This window comes from Colossoma macropomum, unplaced genomic scaffold, assembly GCF_904425465.1.
Source record: "Colossoma macropomum unplaced genomic scaffold, Colossoma_macropomum, whole genome shotgun sequence".
Lineage (NCBI taxonomy): Eukaryota > Metazoa > Chordata > Actinopteri > Characiformes > Serrasalmidae > Colossoma > Colossoma macropomum.
This window is the reverse complement of record NW_023494791.1, coordinates 6424717-6448565: the sequence shown is the minus strand read 5'-3', so window position 1 is coordinate 6448565 and position 23849 is coordinate 6424717. Positions and strand designations below refer to the sequence as shown.

General features: G+C 41.3%; 1 protein-coding gene across 1 annotated transcript in view; it reads left to right on the top strand.

The window, feature by feature from the left end:
- myom2b (myomesin 2b) overlaps positions 1–22705 on the top strand; it is a 42264-nt gene extending 19559 nt beyond the window's left edge. Inside the window, 22 exon segments of the mRNA XM_036573714.1 lie at positions 793–914; positions 6176–6363; positions 6512–6638; positions 8029–8207; positions 8338–8452; positions 9006–9168; positions 10917–11023; positions 11628–11672; positions 11972–12108; positions 12429–12573; positions 12692–12754; positions 13865–13932; positions 14195–14308; positions 16852–16939; positions 17030–17068; positions 17853–17958; positions 18697–18860; positions 19765–19801; positions 19948–19970; positions 20069–20124; positions 21528–21784; positions 21786–22705. Of these exon segments, the coding sequence (XP_036429607.1) occupies positions 793–914; positions 6176–6363; positions 6512–6638; positions 8029–8207; positions 8338–8452; positions 9006–9168; positions 10917–11023; positions 11628–11672; positions 11972–12108; positions 12429–12573; positions 12692–12754; positions 13865–13932; positions 14195–14308; positions 16852–16939; positions 17030–17068; positions 17853–17958; positions 18697–18860; positions 19765–19801; positions 19948–19970; positions 20069–20124; positions 21528–21784; positions 21786–21963 (2521 nt within the window). The 3' untranslated portion in view covers positions 21964–22705.
- Positions 22706–23849: the final 1144 nt, after the last annotated feature.

Below are 23849 nucleotides of genomic sequence, written 5' to 3'. Positions count from 1 at the left end.
TTGTGGATCTTAACCCTTTAAAATCTCAGACTTACTACACGCTAAACCTTATCTTTCAGCAACTTCATGGACTTCAATGCAAACTGGTTGAGCTGTTCTTAAAATATAGAACTGTGTAATAAACATTTGGGCTGCTAGTGGGCCCTGGCTTTTAAAGGGGTTAAACGGGCAGCTCATGCTCGAAAGCCCTCCAATGTGTCTGAATTAAAAATGACGAATTCTGGAGAGAAGATCGGGCAATGTTAAAGACTGATCTCCAGTTATAGGAAGCGTTTGGCTGGAGTTGTTGTTGCTAAAGCTGGCACAGCCAGTTGTTAAGTTTAGAGGATGGCAGTTACTTTTTCATATCGGTGATAAAACCGTTGCAAGAATTTTTTATTCCATAAATGAAATCATTGTTTAAAAGTATATTTTGTGTTTCCACTTGCTCTCCTAGTGTTATTTTACATTTTGTATAAGGATTTGAAACTATTCTGGGACAAAAATATTCCTCAAAAATAGAGGAAATCATTCACAGTTTACAAATGGTTGGTAAACAGACCCATGCATCACAGGAATCTGTCGAGAAAAAGAACAGAACCTCAGGTGATATGACTTGGGAGTCTTCATGAGAGTAATGCAGCCTCCCAGTGAAAGATCCTCTTTCGCTGGATTCCGGAATCCAAAAAAATTCCTTACTTGTCATCTAGGGCAGCACCTAGAATTCAAAAGCCTGTCTAGTGCTTTGGACTTTGTAGGGAATAAGGACCCAGTGTGGATTCAGCCTCAAACAAGCTGCTTTTGTTCCTGCAGGTTTGTCGTCCATGGCCTGACCACAGGTGAGGCGTATGTATTCCGTGTACAGGCCATCAATGAGCTGGGCCTCAGTGATGAGTCGCAGGAGTCTGCACCTCTCTCCGTCAGAGCTGCTCTCAGTACGTATCAACCCACATCTCATAAACAGCAATGCCCCAGGTTTCTCAAAAGCATCTTATCACTCTGCTATCACACTAGCAGTTAGAGAGTGTACAACAATTGTAGTCTTTTTAGCAGTTAAAATGATCTTAAAACTAAAATGCTTTTGGGAAACTGGGCCCTGATCAGCTCACTACACTGAAAAAAAGAGATGCATGGAATTCACTTCATTCATGTGTGTACATCATAAACACAGTGATACAGTTTATCTGGGGATGTACCAAAATCCAGTAATTTTTACGAACATTTCTGCCAATGCCAATATATGTACACATTTAAAAAAAACGTATAAACTGGTATTAAATCCACCTGGACTAGCATTGCCGATAAATCTAACATTTATTGCTGTCGGGTTACAGATGCAGTAAAAAGAATCAATTGCAGAAAGTAGCCCAGCATTCTTCTTATACAGAGTAAAATAAACGTCATCAATTTTTTATTTTTACAATTATCTTCTGATGCTGATATGATTCCAATATCACTGTGCATCGCTAATTACATCACATCAACATATTATTGCCAAAAGTAAACCTAAAGACAAAACTGTCTTTATATATTACCGATCAGCATCATGTAAACAGCATGCGTAAATGACACCTTTATTTATGTGGCAATTAGGAACGTAAATGATTAACTGATTAACTGCCAACCAACAAATAAACAACACATTTCCAACAAACAACAAATTCTACTTGAAAAAGGAGGTTTACTATTCAAGTTTATGAATCATACACGAGTGTGCAATAGGCATTTAGTTCCGCTGGATAGGCTTAAAATTAGTGTTTTTTAAAGGATGATGGCACAACTGCAAGAATTTACCACATAGAAAGCAAACATCCAAAAGCAGAGAAAGTGTGATGCACAGTGGTGTGAGGAAATCATACATTATATCATAGAATTATAGAGAAGGACATGGTGGATGACGACTTTTGAGCCACTGAGGTTCACTAAACTGAAGCTGCCCTGGTCTTGGTCTTTATATTTGTTTTATCTCAGGCTGGTAATGAGTGGCAAATATAACTTTAGAATGTAGAACTTTCAGCAGCCCATCATTATACATGGATCAGGCATAACATTATGACCACCTCCTTGTTTCTACGCTCATTGTCCATTTTATCAGCTTCACTTACTATATAGGTGCACTTTGTAGTTCCACAGTTACAGACTGTAGTCCATCTGTTTCTCTGCGTACTTTGTTAGCCCCCTTTTACCCTGTTCTTCAGTGGTCAGGACCCCCATGGACCCTCACAGAGCAGGTACTATTTGGGTGGTGGATCACTCTCAGCACTGCAGTAACACTGATGAGTTGGTGGTGTGTTAGTGTGTGTTGCACTGGTCTGAGTGGATCAGACACAGCAGTGCTGCTGGAGTTTTTAAACACCTCAGTGTCACTGCTGGACTGAGAATAGTCCACCAACCAAAAATATCCAGCCAACAGCGTCCTGTGGGCAGCATCCTTTGACCGCTGATGAAGGGCTAGAGGATGACCAACACAAACTGTGCAGCAGCAGATGAGCTGTCGTCTCTGACTTTACATCTACAAGGTGGACTGACAAGGTAGGAGTGTCTAATAGAGTGGACAGTGAGTGGACACAGTGTTTACAAACTCCAGCAGCACTGCTGTGTCTGATCCACTCAGACCAGTGCAACACTAACACACCACCACCACGTCAGTGTTACTGCAGTGCTGAGAATCGTCCACCATCCAAATAGTACCTGCTCTGTGAGGGTCCATGGGGGTCCTGACCACTGAAGAACAGGGTAAAAGGGGGCTAACAAAGTATACAGAGAAACAGATGGACTACAGTCTGTAATTGTAGAACTACAAAGTGCACCTATATAGTAAGTGAAGCTGATAAAATGGACAATGAGCGTAGAAACAAGGAGGTGGTCATAATGTTATGCCTAATCGGTTTATATTCCAGCCATTTCATCAACTTTTCGGTTTTCAGTCATAAAATCACTAAAAATTTATAGTCATGAGGCCCTCAGTTTAAACAAAACCAGTTTCTTAAATAGGGTATGTTTAATATTGTTTTGTGCTGTTTCATATACAGGTTTGTACCTGATTCCATCTGTCAGTACTGTGTTCCACCATGTGCTAACCCTCCTTTGGATACAAAGCAAAACTTTGGGTTAGGGTGAGAGCAATACAACATGTAGCTACCTGCACTTTACTGTCTCATTTCACTGTCAGCAGTCTTTTTTCAGCTTCTGATAGGTAATGGAGCTTTGTAGACATCCTGTCTGACGCTGCTATGTTCATACAGATGGTAAAATAACACAGCTCATTTTTGTTACATGTGCCCAGTCACACTTTGACTGCACATCACAAATAGCTTAGGCACTGCATTCCACTATGCATACCAGAAACACTTTAATATCTTGCTGCATTTATATAGAATTCAGTTGATGTGTGCACTCACAGACATTCACATATTAGGTATATTACAACGCCTTTGAACGTAGCTTAGCCAGTCAGCTTTTAGATCTGGAAGTTTCAGTTTTATTACTGATGTTTTGATGGCCCATGTCTTTGATTTTAAGCTTCCCGGTTAATGATTAACCACCGACTAATGACGGTTGGTTCGCTGTCAAAGTCATTTACCAGAATTGGCATCCCTAGTGGTGATGTACCCGTTTGCATCAAGTGATTTCAAAGCATCAGATTTGTCAGTGCATTCCTTCCAAAAAACAAATATTTCATGACAGCTCTCCCAAAAGTGCGCTTTCAGTTGCAGCAGGAGGTGCTAGTTATTCACCGCAATTCAATCGAGATACGGCAAGCATAAACAAGAACAAAAGAACATGAAAAATCACAACTTCCAGCTTTTCATTCACAGATTTGTCTTTTAAGGCGTTTCATTATTGGTGAAAGAAGTGTTCGAAATTAGAGTCATCTCTATTTGAAAGACAGTGGCATCTGTTTGTGAGTTTTGTTAAACAGCAGTAGTAAGCAGGAGGAAAAGTTTCCGCTGAAGAAATTTCTGTTTCTCCTTGTGTTCCAAGCACTTTTTTGTCTGCAACTCCCAGAGCAGGTTGGTGTGAAACGCAGCACCTGACAGGAGACATCCATTTGGATTCAGCAAAGGTCCACAAGTGTTAAAATTGGGTGTTTAATCTTGTACCACACATAAACGGTACTGTGGAAAATGCTCTCCAAACCTGTTCAGGTGTTATTTATTAGAAGTCTAAAAAAATATAAAGAACTACAGCGTCGTCGTTTCTAGTGCTGCGCATTAATGCCCTTAAAAACAAAAGAAACCACAGCTTACTGGAGCAGAGAGGCCATTTTGCTGGAACCGAGCACTTTACAAAGAGCAGTCCATGAAATCTTTAAAACACCTTTCCTGCACAAATGGCTGGATAACAGAGATGTGACTGCACATCTTTCGGGGAGTATGGTGGATCACAAAGCACTTTACAGGCTGTATAAAGGCTGTGGGCGAACGCTTGCTTGCTGTCAAGGATGAGGACTGAATCCTCATAGAATGCTCTTTATAGAGCACTTTTTGGGCAGCACTGTTGAGTGTTGATATACTCCCTAAACAATCCCAGTACATTGTACTGGTTGCAGCAAATTATGGGACTTTAATGTCTGGATAATATGCAGCTGAAATATGCTTGAAGTGATATTTCAGCGTAAAATCTAATTTGCACCATCACCCGAAACACGTTTGGAGTCTTTGTTAGTTTTGCACTAATGCTAGCAGACTAATGTTGCTAACAAGTAATAGAAGTTTATATCCTGCCAGTTATTATGGAGCTAACATAACACAGTTGCCACAAACCACATCACATTTTCAAATTATATCAAATAAACTTACATGGTTTCTAATATTATGACAAACTGTTATTGACAAAAATGTAGTACAGAAGTTTAAATAAATTCAGGTTGTTCTTGACTTTTGCACAATAATTGTGTCACACTGCTAAAAACATAAGCAACCATCTTAAAGCCTGAATTTTGTCTGTCCTTGTTTTGGGGGGGAAGAATGTGCACTTGCTGATTCTCTGATAAAGTGCGCAGAGTTAAGACAGAAGGTGTGTTTCAAATAAAAAAAGACATTTAAAGCAAAACAATGTCTTTGAGGTTTGTACAGCTGCTAAACCAAACCAGTCACCACATTGTTTGTTCAGAGACCTCCCCCTGACTGAGATTGATCCACATCATATGGTTGCCAGCATCACTGCATGGAGCCTTTAGCGGTGTCAAGTGTTCGCAAGGCGTAAGGGGAATTCCACTAATTTTTAAAAATTTCAACATAATTAAGTCGTTAAGATGTAAACAAAGTAATTCAGAGTGGTTTGGTAAGAAGCTTTTGGCTTAACACACACACACACACACACACACACATTCTTGTCAAGTAAAGTTATCTTAAATATAGTCAATAAACAAATTTCTCTTGGTGGCACTGCTGTAAGCTTATTTTAAGCTTATTTAGCTTATTTTTAGACATTCTTTATCTGTTTTAAGTGAGTTTATTAAGTAAAATTATCTCACTATATTGGCAGATAATTTTGCTTGTTTTAAATGTGCTTGAAACCAGCAAAATTATCTGCCAGTATAGTGAGATAATTTTACCTGATCACCTAAAAGAAGTAAATAATGTCTAGACATAAGCTAGATAATCTTATAATAAGTGCACAACCATCTCAAAACGGGAAATATTAGATATATCAACTAGATTTAATATCCTTTCACTTGATAATACATCATTTTTTGCAGTGAGATATTTTGAAATATTGGTGGAATTGCCCTTCAGGTGCACTTAAAAGTGTTCAGTTGTAGTTTCATTTTGTTTGGTTCTTTCACTGTTTGAAGCAAGCTGTTCGCTTAAGTGTACTGAACATTGCAGCACAACCATATGTGTATATTATGAAGACAATAAAGCTGATGTCGCACAAACAGGCTTTATAAATCAGCATGTGTAGGAGGTACAGACACTTGCTTAGTCTCTTATGGTCCCCAATTTTGGGATGTTGATTTAAACTTCTGCTTCTAGCTCAAATTCATATTCATAATTGGCAACAAACAGCAGATGTAATGCATCAAATCCACCGTGATTCATTCTCACATTATAAGCTGCGGCAGACAATAAATGGCCACGAATTGGCTTTATTAAAAGCCAGAGATAGCCGCCGCACCCAGAGCGCTCCCTGCTGCTGTGGACAGTGAGTAATGGCGGGACGCAGTGCTAGTCATCTATCTTCTCCACAGAGCTCCCTTCCGCTCCCTATGACATCGCTCTTCTCCACTGCGACGGGGAATCCATGGTGCTCAACTGGAAGCGTCCCGCCCACTCTGGAGGCGCAGAGGTCACTGACTATTACATTGACAAGTGCAACGTGGCCAAGAAAGCATGGAAGGAGGTCAATGTGCCACCCATTAAGGAGAGGCTGTACAAGGTATTGTTGTTGTTGCAGAATCACCACCCATGTCATGACTTTGTTAGTGTTATTGCAGACATAACTTGTCGAGGTGCTTTGAAAGGCATGTTATCATTCTATTACAAAGCTTGGGATGATGGCTGATTTTTATGCTTTGTGTCTCCAGGTTCCTAATCTGACCCCCGGCTCAGTGTATCAGTTCAGGGTTTATGGTGCCAATTTGGTGGGACTGGGTCAAGCCTCTGTTGTTAGCCCACCATTCAAATGTGAGGCCTGGACCATGCCTGAGCCTGGTAAGAAAAAACCCACACATGCATTATAGAAATCTAGGGTTATTATTGCCATTTTGCTGTACTAAATGTATTTCTGCAGGTACATAATTGCTTACATAGTTAGCTGCATAATAAATTACATCTCATTTACATTCTTTATCAACTCTTTCTGTCTGTTTCAATGTCATAAAGTGGCAAACCTGTCCATAAAAGATATAGGGCTGCCAAAAAAGGCTTATTTTGATATTCGATTATTCATGTAAATGAATCTACTAATAATCCGTTATTCAGCTTAAAAGTGGCCTGTAAATGTGAAGATGTGCAACAATAAAATGTTCTGCCAAACTGAGATAATCTTCACCAAGAGCTAAATTACTACCACAGAAAAAAGTGGCACTTTGTTTGAGCTTGCACATAATTTTGAGCTACAGTAAGTAATAACCAATAGCTAATAAGTGATACAGTAATACATATTTAGATTAGCATTATAGCTCTTCAGGCTGCAGCATCATTTAACCAGTTTAACATGCTAGTTCATTAAACAAGCTCTGTGTGAACAGGTTTCCAGAAAGAGCGAATGGCATTTTTTTCATGTGAAATGTAGAATGACAGAATGAGTTGTATTTTAAACTAATTAATCAGTTGATGTATTTATCTTGCTAATGTATGTAATGCTTACAATAGAACAGAATAGAATAGAATAGAATCGAATCTTTATACTCAGGTACAATGAAATTTGGAATCTCTTCTATAGAGGTCACAAAAATCAGGAATAATATTAATAAAAACAATTTACCTTCCAATTTGCATAGCTACATTTACATACAAAGAATCGGATGGACAGAGGATTGAATGCTGTGATGCTAATGCTAATGCTGTGACAGGACGAGCTGCTGAATGTTAAATAGTTTTTTGAAGTAGCTGTAAAAGCAGCTTCTAATTAACAAAAAACTGATGTGGTTTAGAAGATTCCAGTGACTCACATTAATGATAGTAATGTAACATGCTGAGCTTTAGTGGCGTTTGTTATAGGAACACTGGCTCGTCCTGATTTGTCACAGTTACTTACAGTGTGAACTGAGTGTACTTAGTAGTTCGGTTTGTCAGAACACAAGCATGGAGGGAAAGCTGTCGTTTACTGACCATTTTACTCCTTGTTTTTAGTCATTCAAGCAGACATCATTGTTTGTAAAGTCAAAAAAATAGAGAACATTAAGCTGTAGTCAGTTTAATATTTTGAAGTTGGGTCACAGTATTCCTCATGTCTGTAAGAATAACCCCTAATTTCAATAGCTACATGTGAGAAATGTTAAATTACAACTTGCTTTTGTTATTTCTGACAGTTGCTGCAAATGAAAAAAGCATTCCTTCAGGTTTACACATTGCACTAAAAAATGCATGTGTTATCCAGGCCCACCATATGACCTGAGCTTCACTGAGATCAGAGATGACTCGGCGGTGGTGGAGTGGAAGGCTCCTGTCTACACAGGTGCCAGCGGCATCACGGGTTACCATGTGGACATGTGCAAGAAGGGCACCGAAACCTGGACAGCTGCCAGCACAGCTGCTGTCAACCACTGCTACCTCAAGGTAAAACATCTGTGAAAAAGAGACCCACAAACTCTCCAGTGGAGTCTACAACATTGCACCACAGAGCCAAATGTACAGGACTGTGGCATACTGAATGGCTTTATTAACATTAATGATGGCTCATCCTCAGGTGAAGGGCCTGGAGACAGGCTCGTCCTATGTGTTCCGTGTACGAGCCGAGAACGCCCAGGGCATTGGCAAGCCTTCAGCTCCCTCCGACCCAGTGTGTGCCAAGGCTCTGCCAGGTAATACACACAGACACTTTAGCTACTGTTGATACAGGCAAACTTTAAGTGAGAAGTGAAGGATTCGGGCACATGGTGAAAGAGATTGCTGAATTGAGAGATGCTCGTGTTGGGTCACAGAGAGAAAGTGAGAGCGAGGGCTCTGCAGTGTAGGAGCCATTATGGGAGGTGCTCTGAAGTGGCACAGGGAGCAGCTGTCTGCCCGACTGCCGATAAGAAAAAACCAGCTGCCGGACAAGACGAGATGATGATTCGTCTTGAGCAGCCCTAAAACATTCATAGTCGAGCAAAGGGAGGTTCTTCAGTCTTCCGCCAGCAGAGCGCACTGTGGGGTTGTCTGTGTGGGAACATTGCAGCATCTCACAGAGGAGAACAGTGAGAGCCTTGCATGAACCCCTGCGTTGGAGGCAGATGTGGGAAGCACACTGACCCATAATCCCGACATATCCATACCATAAATCCAACATGGCTGTTCCATACCTCTTTTACATAGTGTCGGATTTTCAGCTGGCCTACGTGTAAGCCGTCTTCTTCTCATGCCTTGTGTGTGCAGGCGCCCAGGAAATCGTATGTGGAGTGGATGAGCAGACCGGCGACATTTATCTCTCTTTTGAGAGCTGCCAGATGACAGAGTTCTCGCAGTTCGTGTGGAAGAAGTCCTACCAAGAAATCACTGACTTCTCCAAAGGAATCTCCATTAAAACATCAGGCAACCGGTAAGCATAAAAACAAAGCAGTCAAAGAAAGTTATCAGTAGGACCCGACCGATATATTGTTTGACCTATAAATGTGGCTAATACTAAGTTTTCGGTAAAGCATTACTACTTATATGTGGCTCACTTTGAGTTCCAGAGTGGAGCAATCACATAAGTGTTGGCCCTGTTTTTCGGGTAATTGCGAGTTCAATCCCTGATGATGCCACAGTCATCCATGGCAAAGAGTCCAAGAGAGCTCAGCTGGCCTCTTTATCTCTGGATGGCATACAAGCTAGTGTGGGCGTCTGTTAGCTGACATAACAGAATTAGCAGTTAGTGTTCTTCTCCAAGTGTTTTAAGCTGTCCACTGATTAGAGCTTGAAATATTTATCGGGAGCCAACTGCTTACGTCAGACATCATTTCTGAAATGTGTGTCATGCTCCGGTCAGGTCAAATTTCACATATGGATTCTAGCAGACCGCCTCCCACTTTTAACAGATTTTACCCTGTATTTCCCCCTGCTTTAGTTTTTCTTCTTACTTTATTCTTCCTCTCTACCTTCGTTACCATAAAACAGTTTTTCATCAAAGCATGTTAGTCACTTACTGTGTGTGGACAAAATTTAGCAAATTGAGGCTCATGCTCGTGAGAAAACGGATGCCAGGTAAATAAATCGCAAATCGATTCAGGAGAGGACAGATAGTGCATCTGAAAGGAAGTTTATATTTATTTTTTTTTGGCCAAAAGTATATATTTGTATATGTAGGCTAATATTTTCTATGTAAAGAGAAATAGAGCGTTACAGATAAACAGGTAAAGGCTGGCATCCTGCTACATCAGGAACGCACAGCGCGGCATGTAAAGTTTATCCAGACTAAAAATGTGTAGGATGTTGTTTAAAAACACTACTTTCGTTAAATTGCAATTAAAACTTAATTTTGGACAGCTGATTGTTATCTTTATAAATATATAACTATTTTAGATTATTTTTATTTTATTTTTCCGGAAACTAGTGATGGCTATTATTGTTGCCACACAGTAACCAATGGCATCCTTTCAGGTTTGGTTCTGCACTTTGGGTGATGATGGGCTGGTTTAGGTCAGAATTTTGTTCAGCTCAGGTCAGTTTTGGACTAAAAACTTATATTGTTTAGATGTGGTCAGGTTTGGACAGAATTTTGTCGGGCTCAGATTGGGTTCAGACTGAGAAAGTTTGTGACCTTTTGGGTTGAGTCGAACAAAATTCTCAGACTGTATTCGAGTTCGGACAAAAATTTCAGGCCTGATCAAAGCAATGATGTTGAGTTAGTGGTTACTTCAAAAGGATCCAGTGGCTTCATCCTCCTAGTTTGGTAGCACTGTGATAGGAAGAGACCTAGCTAACGGGCAGGAATTGGCCACGACTAAGTTGGGAGGAAAAATTGGGTAAAAGAAAAATAAAGAACGCTTGGAAACTCAGTGCTATAATATTTATATTGTTTAAGCCTTTATTTATGACTTTGTGAGTTTCTGCTTTGAGTGTAAGAATTGTAAGAATTGAGAATTGACAGTCATATTTGGTATTGACGGTTGACAGTCAGATCAGTCAGTAAAGCACTGTTTAGCTAAAGCTCCTGGAGTCCACATGAACTTATATTGACCGTCTAACATTTTCACATTCGTCAGGCCCTGCCCAGCACCGCTTCTGAGCATGAAATTTGAGCTGCATTTGTTTCTGAGGTGTTACTCTTAAATGCACTGTGTTGTTTACTTATTTATGTTTGTGTAGCTCAACTCTGTTGTTCAAGAACCCAGATAAAGAAGATGTAGGAACTTTCTCAGTCTCTGTCACAAACACTGATGGAGCTTCAGCCAGTTACAAGATCAGAGCAGAAGGTGAGGCCTGGTAATGAAATAATCATGAAGGAAGTATAATGTATTATGAAGTTTGTTACTGCGAAATCCTGGATTGTGCCGTTAATATCTTATGATCCTCAGCTTACTTATTAATGCAGTCCAAGCAGAGTAACACTCAACATCACTTACACAGATGTTGACCTGCACAAATAACATCATCTGAAAGGCCAAGGACATCGACATTGTCGCATTTTCTAGCAGCAAAGTCGCTGTCAAATGCATTTCATATAAGTAGTTAGCAAAGGCATATTTTTAGATGAAAGATTTTTGTAGCTCTCTGAGGAACCATTATTCCTCTGGCATCCTTTGCCCTTTTGTAAAGCAATTCATAAGTTCTTATATGTGCTGTAAGCTTGTCAAGAAATGTGCGCCATATAACTAAAACACATTCTGTACAGAGCCTTATTGCCATCTTAAATAAGGTCTTTGGATCAACCTGGATTTTTCATTGTTGCCGTTTTATGAAAGCTCTTGTGTGTTTCATGAAAGCATATGTATTTTATCTCATCAGTGCATAATTTCCTTTGCACAGTGATCTTAAACATCTAAAGCTATACAAATGTACTTCTGTCCCACATTTCAGAGCTTGAGAAAATGCTGGCACTGAGCTACGACATCCGCAACCCGAGTAAGTAACAGACCACAGAAACTATTTCAGTCTTGCTATTTTTGCACTGACTAATTACGGCACTGCCTAAAAACGTATCCCAACAGTAGAGATGAGTTAAGGGCAGGGATTATGGCATGAGCTTTGACCGTTTCCTCTGTCTCTCATGTTTTTTATCAGCACACTTAATTCCTTTGAGAATTTGGAACAAGCTGAGTCTGTGTTTTGTACTGTTTCTGAGGTCATGTGCGTGAACCATGACAGCACACAAAAAAAAAAAGATCACCCTGTCACCATGGCCACCTCTCTTTCCGCCTCAGTTATCCCTCTGAAGACCGAGCTGGCATACAAGATTCTGGAGAGAGGTCGCGTGCGCTTCTGGCTTCAAACCGAGGGCATCTCCTCTGCCGTGACCTACAAATTCTTTGCCAATAACAAGGAACTCGTCAACTGTGAGGTAAGGCAGCAAATGTCAGGCAAAGTGGTACTGACAGTTGCAGCCATACTGGTGACACCAACGTAAATCGACGTGCATTCTGCAAGAACACTTCAGGTTTTGTATCACGTTGACCCTGAAGTGCACATAGACCTACCCTGAACGGCTCTGGCAATGAAATGTAATAACAGATCCAACAAAACAGATTTAATTCGATCAAAATAAAAATAAAGAAATAAATAGCGAACGCCACCCATTGCAGCTGCCTCTAGCAAAAGCACCAGAGAGAACTATTTACCTCACTGTTTGTTTTTCTGTTTTTTTTTCCCCTCTGTCTCCAGCAAACTAAGATGAGTCACGACGTAGCTACAGGCGTTATCGAGATGGTGTTGGATCACTTCACTGAGGAGAGCGAGGGGACATACGCTGTGCAGATACAGGATGGAAGAGCGAAGGCCCAGTCCTCCCTGGTGCTGATCGGAAATGGTGAGCCGCCTAGTGCCGCTGCTAGGGGGTTATCCCAGTTTCATCTGGGATACAATGTTCTTTTTCCAAGCTTGGCTCACTAACCCTTAATGCTGCCTCCTTTTTTATTTTCATTCAGCCTTCAAGGCAGCCCTAGCAGAAGCTGAATACCAGAGGAGAGAGTACATCCGTGTGAAAGAGGGTACTGAACTCTGCATGGGCATCAGTGCAAGCTGAAAGAAGCAACAAGCACTAAAACAAATACCTATCTGTGGTTTAGTAACGCACATGCTGTTTCTCTCTTACTTTATGCCTCATCATTGTTTGCTACATAATTTAGTCATAACACATTTGGAGCATAATTTGGCTTCTTTTTTGTGCAACAGTAGTAGGCCTACCATTTGGTGACACAAATTAATCTTAGTTTTTAAGTGTGCAGTTAAAGCTGTTACAAAAGCTGCTCAACAGCAGAAAACAGCAAAGCTCTTACAGTTACAGTCTGAAGGGGAATTCCACCAATTTTTGAAATTTTCCACATAATTCAAACATCAAAATGTACACAGTCATTCAGATAGATTTGCAGTGAAATGGCTTATTGTAGAGAAGCTTACCAGCTCTTTCTTTACGGTGGTTGTGATAGGAACGAGATGTCACAATATATAATAATCATTTATATAATCATATATAATCATTTTATGCACTATTAAAAACAACCAGCGAACCTGTATGTGTTTCTGAGTTTTTGTATGTAATGTTAATGATGATAAAATAGTGGTAAATCTGAAAAAATAAGTTTTCTTTTAGTACTATTTTGCCTTGCCACATCCTTCATGTACCCCTCCACCATTTTAGTTTTAGGCCTTATCTCAAAACTGTTGTAAAACAATGTATTCGACATCAGACAGTGTATATAATCATGTTTCATCCAGTTTGTTCCTGTCACCACCACTGTGAAAAAGTCTGATCTGGTATGCTTCTTTAGAATGGAGCATTTCACATCAAACCACTCTAAACCACTCTAAATTACAAACTATTTATGTGTTCAGAAATGTAAAAAAATCTCTGGAATCCCCCTTTAGGTTTACCCTTTTTATGAATTTGACGTGTGAGTCAGAGGATATACGTTGGAAAGCTGGTAAAATTAAAACATTTCAAATTACTAAAGGCACCAGGCTCCATTAAGCATTACACAGATCTGACCACGATAATTGTTTAAACCACTATGGCTTTAAGTCGTTGCTGGTTATATTATCATTTTCAGGTGAATAATCCCTTTAATTTGGGGATTTTAATTTAATCTCCCTCTTTATAGGACCTCATTTTAGCCAGTTCCTGTCGGTCCACATTGGGGAGGATGCCAGCGTCAGCCTCATCTGCAAGGCAAGTCAAGTAACACTCGTCCTTTCTGCAATTAGATCGGCCAAACTGAAACAAATGACCCGGGTTATCACCACCGTCTATCCAAATAAGTAACGCGCCAGGCTTCATTCATCTCTGTCATAAAGAGATCACTGTGGTCACTCGGTGTTCAGAGGCGCAGGAGGAACAGGGCTGACAGATGGCGTTGGCGGCATGGCCATATTTCCTGCTTGCTCCATCATCGCATGCTCGCCGCCTGATGTGTGTCCTCCCCTCCCCTCAGGTGGCTAATTTGAAGAAGGAGTCGGTGTTCCACTGGTTTAAGGATGATGTAGAAGTGATTCCCGAGGTGCCCGCCGACCTCAGCTCCGGAGTCTGCAAACTCCCGCTGTCTCTGGTGAGATCACGCCTTCACTCCCTACTGAGCTAGCACAGGAATAAAATAGCTTTGTTTTTATTGGGCTTAGCCAGTAACACACAAGGAAGTATGGGGGGTTGCTGTGGTTGGTTTGTGTCATGGTGTAGATGTACAGAGTAAATGAAAGATTCATTATTCCTGCTGGATTGTTGATGTTTTTGGGACCCTTAGTCAGGTTCATAAATCAGTTTTTTGGGTCTCACTTTATTTGGATAGTCCACTATAGATCATCTACAGATGTTTGAATTGTTAACAAACTGTTTGTTGAAATTCAGTTGATTCTAAACAGTGGTGGGGTTAGGGTTAGGATTTGGACCAGGGTTAGGACCAGGGTGAGGGTTTGGTTTAGGTTTTGGGTTGAGGTTAAGGTTAGGGTTAGGATTACAGCCAGGTTTAGAGTTAAAGACAATTATGGTCAATTTAGTAGATATTTAGTTGAATATAACTTGGAAGTAAATTAAGTATCTACAAAGCATCTAAAGTGGACTATCCAAATAAATTATTACTGTTTTTTGTTATTTTAAGCAAAAATGCACAATGGTTTTATAATAACAAAACCACATATCTGCTGATATTTCCTGCCAGAGCAGATGATGATACCCAAAGATTGGATACCATTGATTGACTGATGTGTTGATCACTTTCTGCAGAACTGAACTGAAAGAATTATCATGAAATAGCCATAACTGACTATCAAAATAAATAACTGCAGATACTCTTTACACACTGGCCAGCTATGTATGAAATACATTTTTAATGAAGGAGTGATTTAACTAAACCCTTATCAGTCAGGCATTTAAGCCACAGTGGTTGGCAGAATAAATATACCCCACCTTTTTTTTTCTATTTACATTTGGCTCAACGGGCGCAGTACTTGTTCGTAATATGCTGCATTCAGACTCCTAAGCGGGTTGTTCTTCAGATGTGTCACATTAGTTCTTTAGGTTCCTAGAGGTCTTTTAGACACTGAGGGCCAGATGTATTAATCTTTTTGTGCCAGTTTCAGCCACAAATCGAATGCATTTTGCCCACATGTCATGTATGAAACTGGTGCACCAGCCAAAACGTGCAGTTTATAGTAAAATGCAAGCCCTTCTCTTCCTCACACGTACACGTTTTAGTGAGGATCGGGCAAAAACATGAGAGAATCATGAAAAAAGTGAGTGAAGACAATAGCAAAGTGGCTGAATATGTATTCTGCTCCACAGGTTTGGGAGGGTTACTTTATAAATGTATTCTACTACAGATTACTGATTACCTGTTAAAATGTAATTGTCACCTAATCCAAAGGATTACTATATCAAAATAATGTAATCTGATTACTTTCCATTACTATTGGATTACTTGTCTTTAATTAAAGATGTTTAATTAAATAAAGATGTAATCCTGCTGGTAATCACATTATTTTTACAATGTACCTGTAATCTGATTAATATCTTTTTCGGATTACAGTTACCTTTTTTATATCCTGATTATGTAAAGCTGTTACATGTATTCCCATCACTACCCATCCCTTCTGCTCCCTATACTAAAGTTCGATCAACTTGCGGCAGCCGGTTTTACATTGATTTACCTCTGCCTTTTAAAACCAGCCATAAATTTGCAGGATTTCTTAAAGATGTGCTGCCAAGAGACTTCCTTTTAGAATCCCAGCAGACACAGCAGTTAGATGGAGGCATGAGTTTCAAACCTGTGCTGAAAGAATGTCTGGCATCAGAATAACAGTGTTTAAACTGCTGTGACTACATATACATATCTAAGAAGGCGCTGCTCAAAATATGGCATTATATGGCCTCATAATACGAGCCCACATTACCATTTCGCAAACTGTATTGTCTTAGCCAGAGTAAAATGAATGTCCTTCATTAGACAGTTTACTAGTACAGCCAAATAATGGGTCCTGAATATATCCTCTCCTTCACTTCACTCCAAAAAGGTTCTCTAGGCAAAATATTGTCACCTTCACTGCAACAGTCTGTATAAGTGCAAATTTCCAACTGCAGTTATTGACGTAGGCACATCTTGCAATGGCTACAAATCCTCCTAACATACAGATTACCTTTATGTTATTTCGTTTTCTCAGTTTTACAGAGGAAAAGTGAAAAGCCAGAGAGAACTAGCTAAGAACTAACAAGCAGTTCATTTATCAGATGTGAATCATGGATATATACACTTGGTACTCCGCAGTATTACCATAAATTTAAAATTACATAATGACGCATTTCCAAATAAACTAAACTCACTTCCTTTGCAAGGACATAAGCTCCCATTAGATAATGAGCTGAAGTTTGTGCTTCAGGAAAAAACCAAAGCACTCAAAATGCTGGTAGTGGGTGGTCTCAGCCTCACAGCCGCTGCTGCCTAAACACTTCATTGAAATCTCGAAGTTCCACTGAAAAGCGCAGAACATATAATACTCCATAAGTGAGCTGTGCTGAATGAGCAGCCCACAGAAAACCTACTCAACTGGACTGTTTCAGCAAAACACTGTGTTTATTTGTTTCCTGGCATTCTGCCTCCAGTTCTCCAAGAAGAGTGTGGGCGTGTACAAAGCAACTATCAGCGATGACAGAGGACAAGACGTGTCTCAGGTTGATATTTCTGGCAAAGGTAATGGCACTCACATTGTGAAAACATTGTAGAAAGCACATTTTTGCGTCTCAGAAAGTGACCTTAACTCACCTTTTCTCTCATCCACAGTCTTTGACAACATCATTAACGACCTCTCGCGTGTTGCTGGTACGTATAGAAGGATTAGCATTTCCGCATGCTATGCTGCTCGCCCTGCCTCTTTAAAGCTGGTCAGCATTCACCGATCAATCTCAGATCGATCCCAGATTTCACTCCCCTTCAATAAATACAAAGACTGGGTGTCTATCTTAAGCAGAATCAGAACTCAGATTATTAAGTCTTTTATGGTTTCCCACATATCATCTTTAGTGTTGCTGCAGAGGGACTGCTGAGGCATGATGGAAAACTGCTTCTGCTCCTGAGGTAGTTTTGCTCAGTGTCAAGCCTACAAACTCCTAGAATGCAAATGAGGATGATTCTTTAATTCATTATCAATACATTGTACACAAGTACTGTACGTTAGCTACTCTTCCTTCATATCCCGTACTTGGCTGTTGTCATAAATGCATGATTCATGATTTGAATGATGTGAAACTTGCTACTTGCTTTTAGGCCCGCTGATAAACAGTGATGTTCCAATAACTCAATAGCCCATGCATTATAGCTGATGAGTCAAAAACACTATGGAGATAACAGCACAGCGTGGTTTTGCTTCCTGTTTTTTTTGGTCGCTGTGAGCCACTCATTAGCAGCATTTTTGGCTTATGGGAGTATAACGTGTCCACCTCCTCCTTCCAAATCCCAGCTTTAATCCCCTTTTCCCAAACCAATCACCAGTTACTCTACTGGAAACCTCCCTAGTTGCACCCCAAACAGGGGCTGACATATTCTGTGACAGAGAAACCTGCAGCCCATCCTAAGTTTGGTGAATCTTTCTCTCTTTCTCAAACAGGGCCCAGTGCTGCAGATTTGGTGATTCACTGCACCTCTGAGGGTATTATGATCCAGTGCCATATGAAATACTATACAGACGAGATGAAGATCACCTGGACGCACAGGTATGCACACTTTTTCCTTCTGGTGAAGAGAATTCCTAGAAATGTTGTGGTGGAAATACCCATGGAAATGAAATACACATGCTCTCTCACGCCCCCAAGCGTGACAGCAGCTCTGCATGTAAACACGATTTGGAGATTTTTGTCTATAATTGTGTCGTTTTAGTGTGCGCCGCCAGAAAACGATTATTGAACTACGGGAAATTACCCGGGCCAAGTGACAAGAGACGGCCGCGCTTTCTGTGCGACTGTCAATACAAAACAAATCTATCAGATTTACAGTTACCTAATGCTCCGGCCCTGGGGGTGATTGGGTAGCGTGCAGAATACTAACTCAGCAGGCAAAGCTTCTTCCGGCAGTTGTGCTAGCTCGTCTTCTCATGTGTAGGCTAATTCAGCCACTTTTGTTCCGTGCACGTGGGTCTTCTAATCCCTGCATTAACATTTTGAAGTGGCTGTTGCGGGTCTTTCCAGCCCTCCGATGCACGCTGAGAAATGTGCACAGAGCAGGCATTAATGCTGCGAGGATTTCTTATGGCAATTACTTATGCACCCACTGACCGCAGCATGTAAGATACCAGGCAAATTGCTCCTTATGACTGGGAACTCAAACTGCTCAGTAGACAAACACATAAACTACTATTTTCTAATGTCTCATGTAATGTACAATAATACATACCTGTGGGACTTCATTATTAGATATTTGCTGCAACATATCAACTTGCTCATCATATTTAACAGGGATACTAAAGTCACAGCTTCTGAAAGAATGCGTGTTGGTGGAACTCCAGCCATGGCCAGCCTGGAGATAGTGGAACCCACTGAAAAGGATAAGGGCGTGTACACCTTTGAATTGACGGACAATGAAAAGTCGTACACTCGCACCCTCGAACTCTCTGGACAAGGTAAGCGAAGCTTGTTCTGAAACAGAGTGTTCCCCCTTAATTCCTTTGTTTCTTAATCCTTTAAAATCCCGATTTTAAGATGATTTGCAAAAAAAGCTGAACATTAACAGTGCCTCTCAGTGGCTGTCTTCTTGGCAAAGACTAAAAAGGCCAATTAAAACCAAACTCAAGTGAAAGGTTTTAATTGGACACACTCTTTGACCTCTGAATAATCATAACAACACCCTTACAGGGTTCCAAATCCCTTCAAACCACAACATTAACCAAATGCAGCCAATCACAGCTCTAAGCTACTCAGAAGATGGCATATTTATTTATTTATTTATTTATTTCCAAGTTGTTTTGCTCATGAATCCTGCAGAACAGATCTTCTCTACTCAGGAATCCCTCATTTTTTAAATCATCTTCATCGGGCGGCTATGAGCCTTTTCGCCTCTGCAAAATGCCTCCTATGGATGTCCCTGTGTTGGGCCTTGCCCGGATTTGCAGTTGAAAGAAAAGGCCAGCGCCGCAGCTGCGCACACAGGCCGCATAATCGGGCAAGTCCAGGGATGAAATAGCGGCAACAGAAGTATCAAAAGGTGCAGATCCTGGCTTTGGCAGCAGTTAGTCAACAAACTGTTTGACAGCAAACAGAACTGAAAGCCTGTGTGGTGTCTGACAGGTCATGCGGTCTGTCGAGCAGAGGCAGTAATTAGTAGGAGGAAGGAGTGCGGTGCCCTGCAACACAAAAACAAAGCTATTAAAATAATGAGATTTGAACTTTTTTATTTGATATAAATAAATATATATACCATCCCTTCAGGATGTGAGAAGAAAGCAGGGGCTAGGGCCGGCAAATAGTTTTTCTTTCTAGTCTCTCACTTAACTTTTATCTTCTTGTCTTTTCTCTCCCCCTTTCTAGTCTATGAGAATGCCTATGCAGAGTTCCAGAGACTCAAGTAAGATAATCACTGCTTCGGAGGCTGTTTGGTCCTCCCAAATGTTTAGCAATGCAGAGCATGTGTGCCGCATGTCAGCGTGTGGGTAAAATATTAGCGTGCGCTAATGAGCCCACTAACAACGCCATTCTTCTCTTGCCTTTCAGAGCGGAAGCATATGCTGAAAAGAGTGAGTATGCTCATTCAAGTCTCAGGCGCTTGGTGGGGTCTTTTATTGATATAATTATATCCTTCAGCCTGACTGGGGTGTGATGTTTTCCTTCGCAGATCGCGGCAAAGTGGTCGGTGGCCTGCCGGATGTTGTGACCATCATGGAAAAGAAGGTTTGACTTCACCTCAGTATGAGTGTGGTGTAACGTAAACATTACGAAAATGTACAAACCTCATTTTGGGCCCTGGGATCATTTAGGGTTTTGGAGAAAAACATCATTGGAATGAAAGTCTATTACTAGGTATGGGCGAATTGTGTTCGCTTGCATTTTGCAGCCCATTAAGTTGGCCCTGTGGTGCTGATGCTGTTGCATTAGTGATCCGGGATGCCACAGGGCCTCTTTATGGAGCGACTTTGAATGGTCTGTGGGCCGGGCAGAGGATCATCTCCTCTCTTTCTGCAAGGAGAGAGTGTGCTGGAGGGCTTGGTATTCCTCCTCTACCGCTCTAGAGCCTCCCTGCATTGTCTCCAGCCTCATAATCCACTGTTGGGGAGCAGCAGGGAGGCGACTGCGGGAATGTCATCTATTCAGCTTCGGGAGGAATATTGGCGGGTTTGTGATCCGCCTGAATGGCCGGCAGTGGAAAATGCCCAGCGTCTTTTCTCTCTTTCAGATCCAGTGAATGCGGTAGGTCCGTGGCTCACAGGTCCCATTAAAAGGCAAGGAGCTGACCATCCAGGACCTTTGCTTTCACATTGAGAGATTCTCTGATGAGAGCTCCCTTAAGGCTAGAGAGTGCGGTAGATGGTACTTTTTTATAGCACTGAAACAGATGCGTTATTCTATTAAGTCCACATCTCTACTCAGTCCATGTGAGCAACCTTGTTTTTATGTGTTATTCTGAACACAAGTTGAAGTGTAGAAAGTTTACTGTGAGGCTTTAGAAATATTGAACAGCTAAATCCTTTGCCTTTGAGGAAACTGGACCAAGGTCACTTTTATACAGTATATATATGCAAATAAAAGAAGAAGGAATAACACCTCTGGACTGAATGGCAGAACAATATAAGGAGTAATAGACTTTACATTTAAGTTATAAAGCTGCCGAGCTCAGATGATGTGTATATTTATGAATACTTCAGGCTGTCCATTTAAGGAGAAATGAGTGTAGGATTATGTTATTGCAAAGTCTGTTGCAAAGTATAGCACTGTGCCATACAGAAAATTGATTTAGAGGGAAAGACACTTAGAAGAGAATTACGACATATGAGCACCATCTTAAGATATGGATTGCCAAGCCTGATGTTTTTGCAGTTTGAAACAAATTTAGCATCTTCTAAGGCTCTGTTTTCGTCTGAGGTTGTTTCACCGAGGAACAGTGAGAAAAGTCACTGTTGCGGTAAATTACTTTAATGCAGACCCAAATCTGAAATGAGTTTCTGGGGATGAACGACAGCCTGCCACAGATGCGATAAAAAGTGATTTGGTTTGAAAATACTGCCTTATCCTTTGAGGACATCTTGCAGGAGAACAATGCACAACTATAGTCTACTCTCTGCTTTGCTATCCTGCAGACCCTGAGCCTGACCTGCACAGTGTGCGGTGACCCCAAGCCACAGGTGACCTGGTACAAGAGCGACCAGGAGGTGGAGCCCGGCGACCAGTACGTGATCTCGCTGGACTCGGGCAAGTTTGCTAGCCTCACCATCAAGGGCGTGACCCTGGAGGACTCTGGCAAGTTCACCATGTCCGTGCTGAACAAGTACGGCGGTGAGTCCGTGGACATCGTGGTCAGCGTCTACAAGCACGGAGACAAGATCCCAGACATCAAGCCCTTCACCCTCACCCAAGAGGATCATGCCTCCAACCCAACCCATCGTAATCCCCACTGCCGCCAAGCCCTCTAGCCCCACCCCCACCACTGCCAAGTCTCCAGCCCCACCCCAGGCCCCCAAATCCCCCGCTCCAGGCCGAGGCGTGAAGTCCCCAACTCCATCCAGGAGGAAGTAAATGAGCCTTTTGTGAGCCGTCCTTTTCCAGCACAACAGCAACAGGATTAACCCCTTAAACTCTAGGCTTGTTATTCACCTAATCTTGAAGGGCCCATATCACCGAAAACTGACTTTCCCTTGATTTACTGGAAGTTTGATATAGTGTGTTAACACTGTTCGATCCACATATGGAAACTAAACTACAAAAACAGCCCATTTTGAATTCACTATTTCTATGATGTCACCCAAACCAAAACATTTACATGTATCGACCTAGCACTGAGCAGTGTAGCTCCACCAATCTGTAATACAAGTTATAAGTAATGTAATGTGAATGTGTATGAGTGTGAATGAGACACCACACAGGACAGCCAGAGCACATTTTCAAGTCATTCTTATAGGCAGTGTTACAAGAACAGCCTGTTTAATTGCAAGGGATAAAGAGATTGATGTTGTGTAAAAATTAAATAAAAGTTTTTGGTGCATAAAACCACAAATGTTAATGGAGCTCACAACAAATGTAAGATATGGGCCCTTTCAGTATCTGCTATATAAAGCATGTAGTTACAAGGGTGAGGAACTGAAGACTGGACCCACCAACTGGTCTTTACAGTTTAAGGGATTAATCTGTTACGCGTGCCATGGAATAATGAAAGTTACTAAAACATAGATGTAATTTTTCAACGAGGACATTGTCCGAGTCTTCTGCAGTGATCCAGAGCCTTGCGTGAAGGAAAATAAAGAAGGTAGAAAGTGGAAAAGATGGGGTCGGGTTATTCTTAGTACCTTCTCCATTACATAACAGGAAAAAAAACATTGTGAAACAGTTTGTCATCTGGGTTGCTTAAGCGGAATGGGCCTCTAATGAATTTGGCTGCCTCTCCCTGGAGGTGCTTTGGTGAAAAATGGCCCTGCTTTTGATGTTTAGTTTATTAAATCTCTGTTTTTTAAAAGCTGCACTTTCAATTAGGTGGCGGAATCCTGAGGTGTTTGCTGTAAGTGGGGATGGATGGCCCCGGAGCTGTCGGGCCTTCGCTTAGGCCACAGTCACTTCCACCATGCTGTGCTTGTTGCTTACCAGACAAACACACACTCAAAAACACTTGCGCGGTGCGCGAATGCACGGCGACAGTAAAGGACGAAAGCGATTAGAGGAGCTGCTGGGCCCTATCTGAATTGCATCAGCACTTTTTTTCGCCATGCCCACTCGCAAGCTGTTCCCCACAATTCATGTGTACAGAATGCCGCTCATGGAGTACAGTGGAAGCGCACCCTAATTCGGCGCCCAGCGTGCGACTGATTCGCATTTTCTGGGCAATGCTTCACGCAGAATGGCTTCAGTACCACTGTCGCAGGGAAACACATTCATTTTAGCCATGCTCTCATTCTGCTTTTCATTATTCGCCTTCCCCGCCTTTACGACTTGATTAACGATTGCGGATCTTTAATACTCCGAAGCAGTCAAAAATGGAAATAGTTTATTTTCGAACCGCTCCCATTTTGCTGATGAAATGGCTCCAGTAATCATTGCACTTCAATGGGAATTTGATTAGAATAATTAAAATGTAGGGAAATTGAACTTGTTTAGATTTCAAATGTGACTTTAATTAAATCATGCATATTTAATCACTGGAAATGATTTGCTTAGAAGTCATAGGTTTCTATGGCAACTCGCACAGATCCATAAATCCTCCCTCCAGACATGTTTACAAGATGTCGCTTTGTGATGTATCATTTTACCCTACAGAAAAATATTGATTTGTATTTGCACGCAACTCGGGCAAGATCCTGCTCTCCATAACAGATTGCAGCGCCAAACATGGGTATTCGACTATTGTTGCACCTGTTATGGCTGGCCAGTTGCTCGTAGGACAGTGTGAGAGCCTGCCACTGATGGAGAGATGG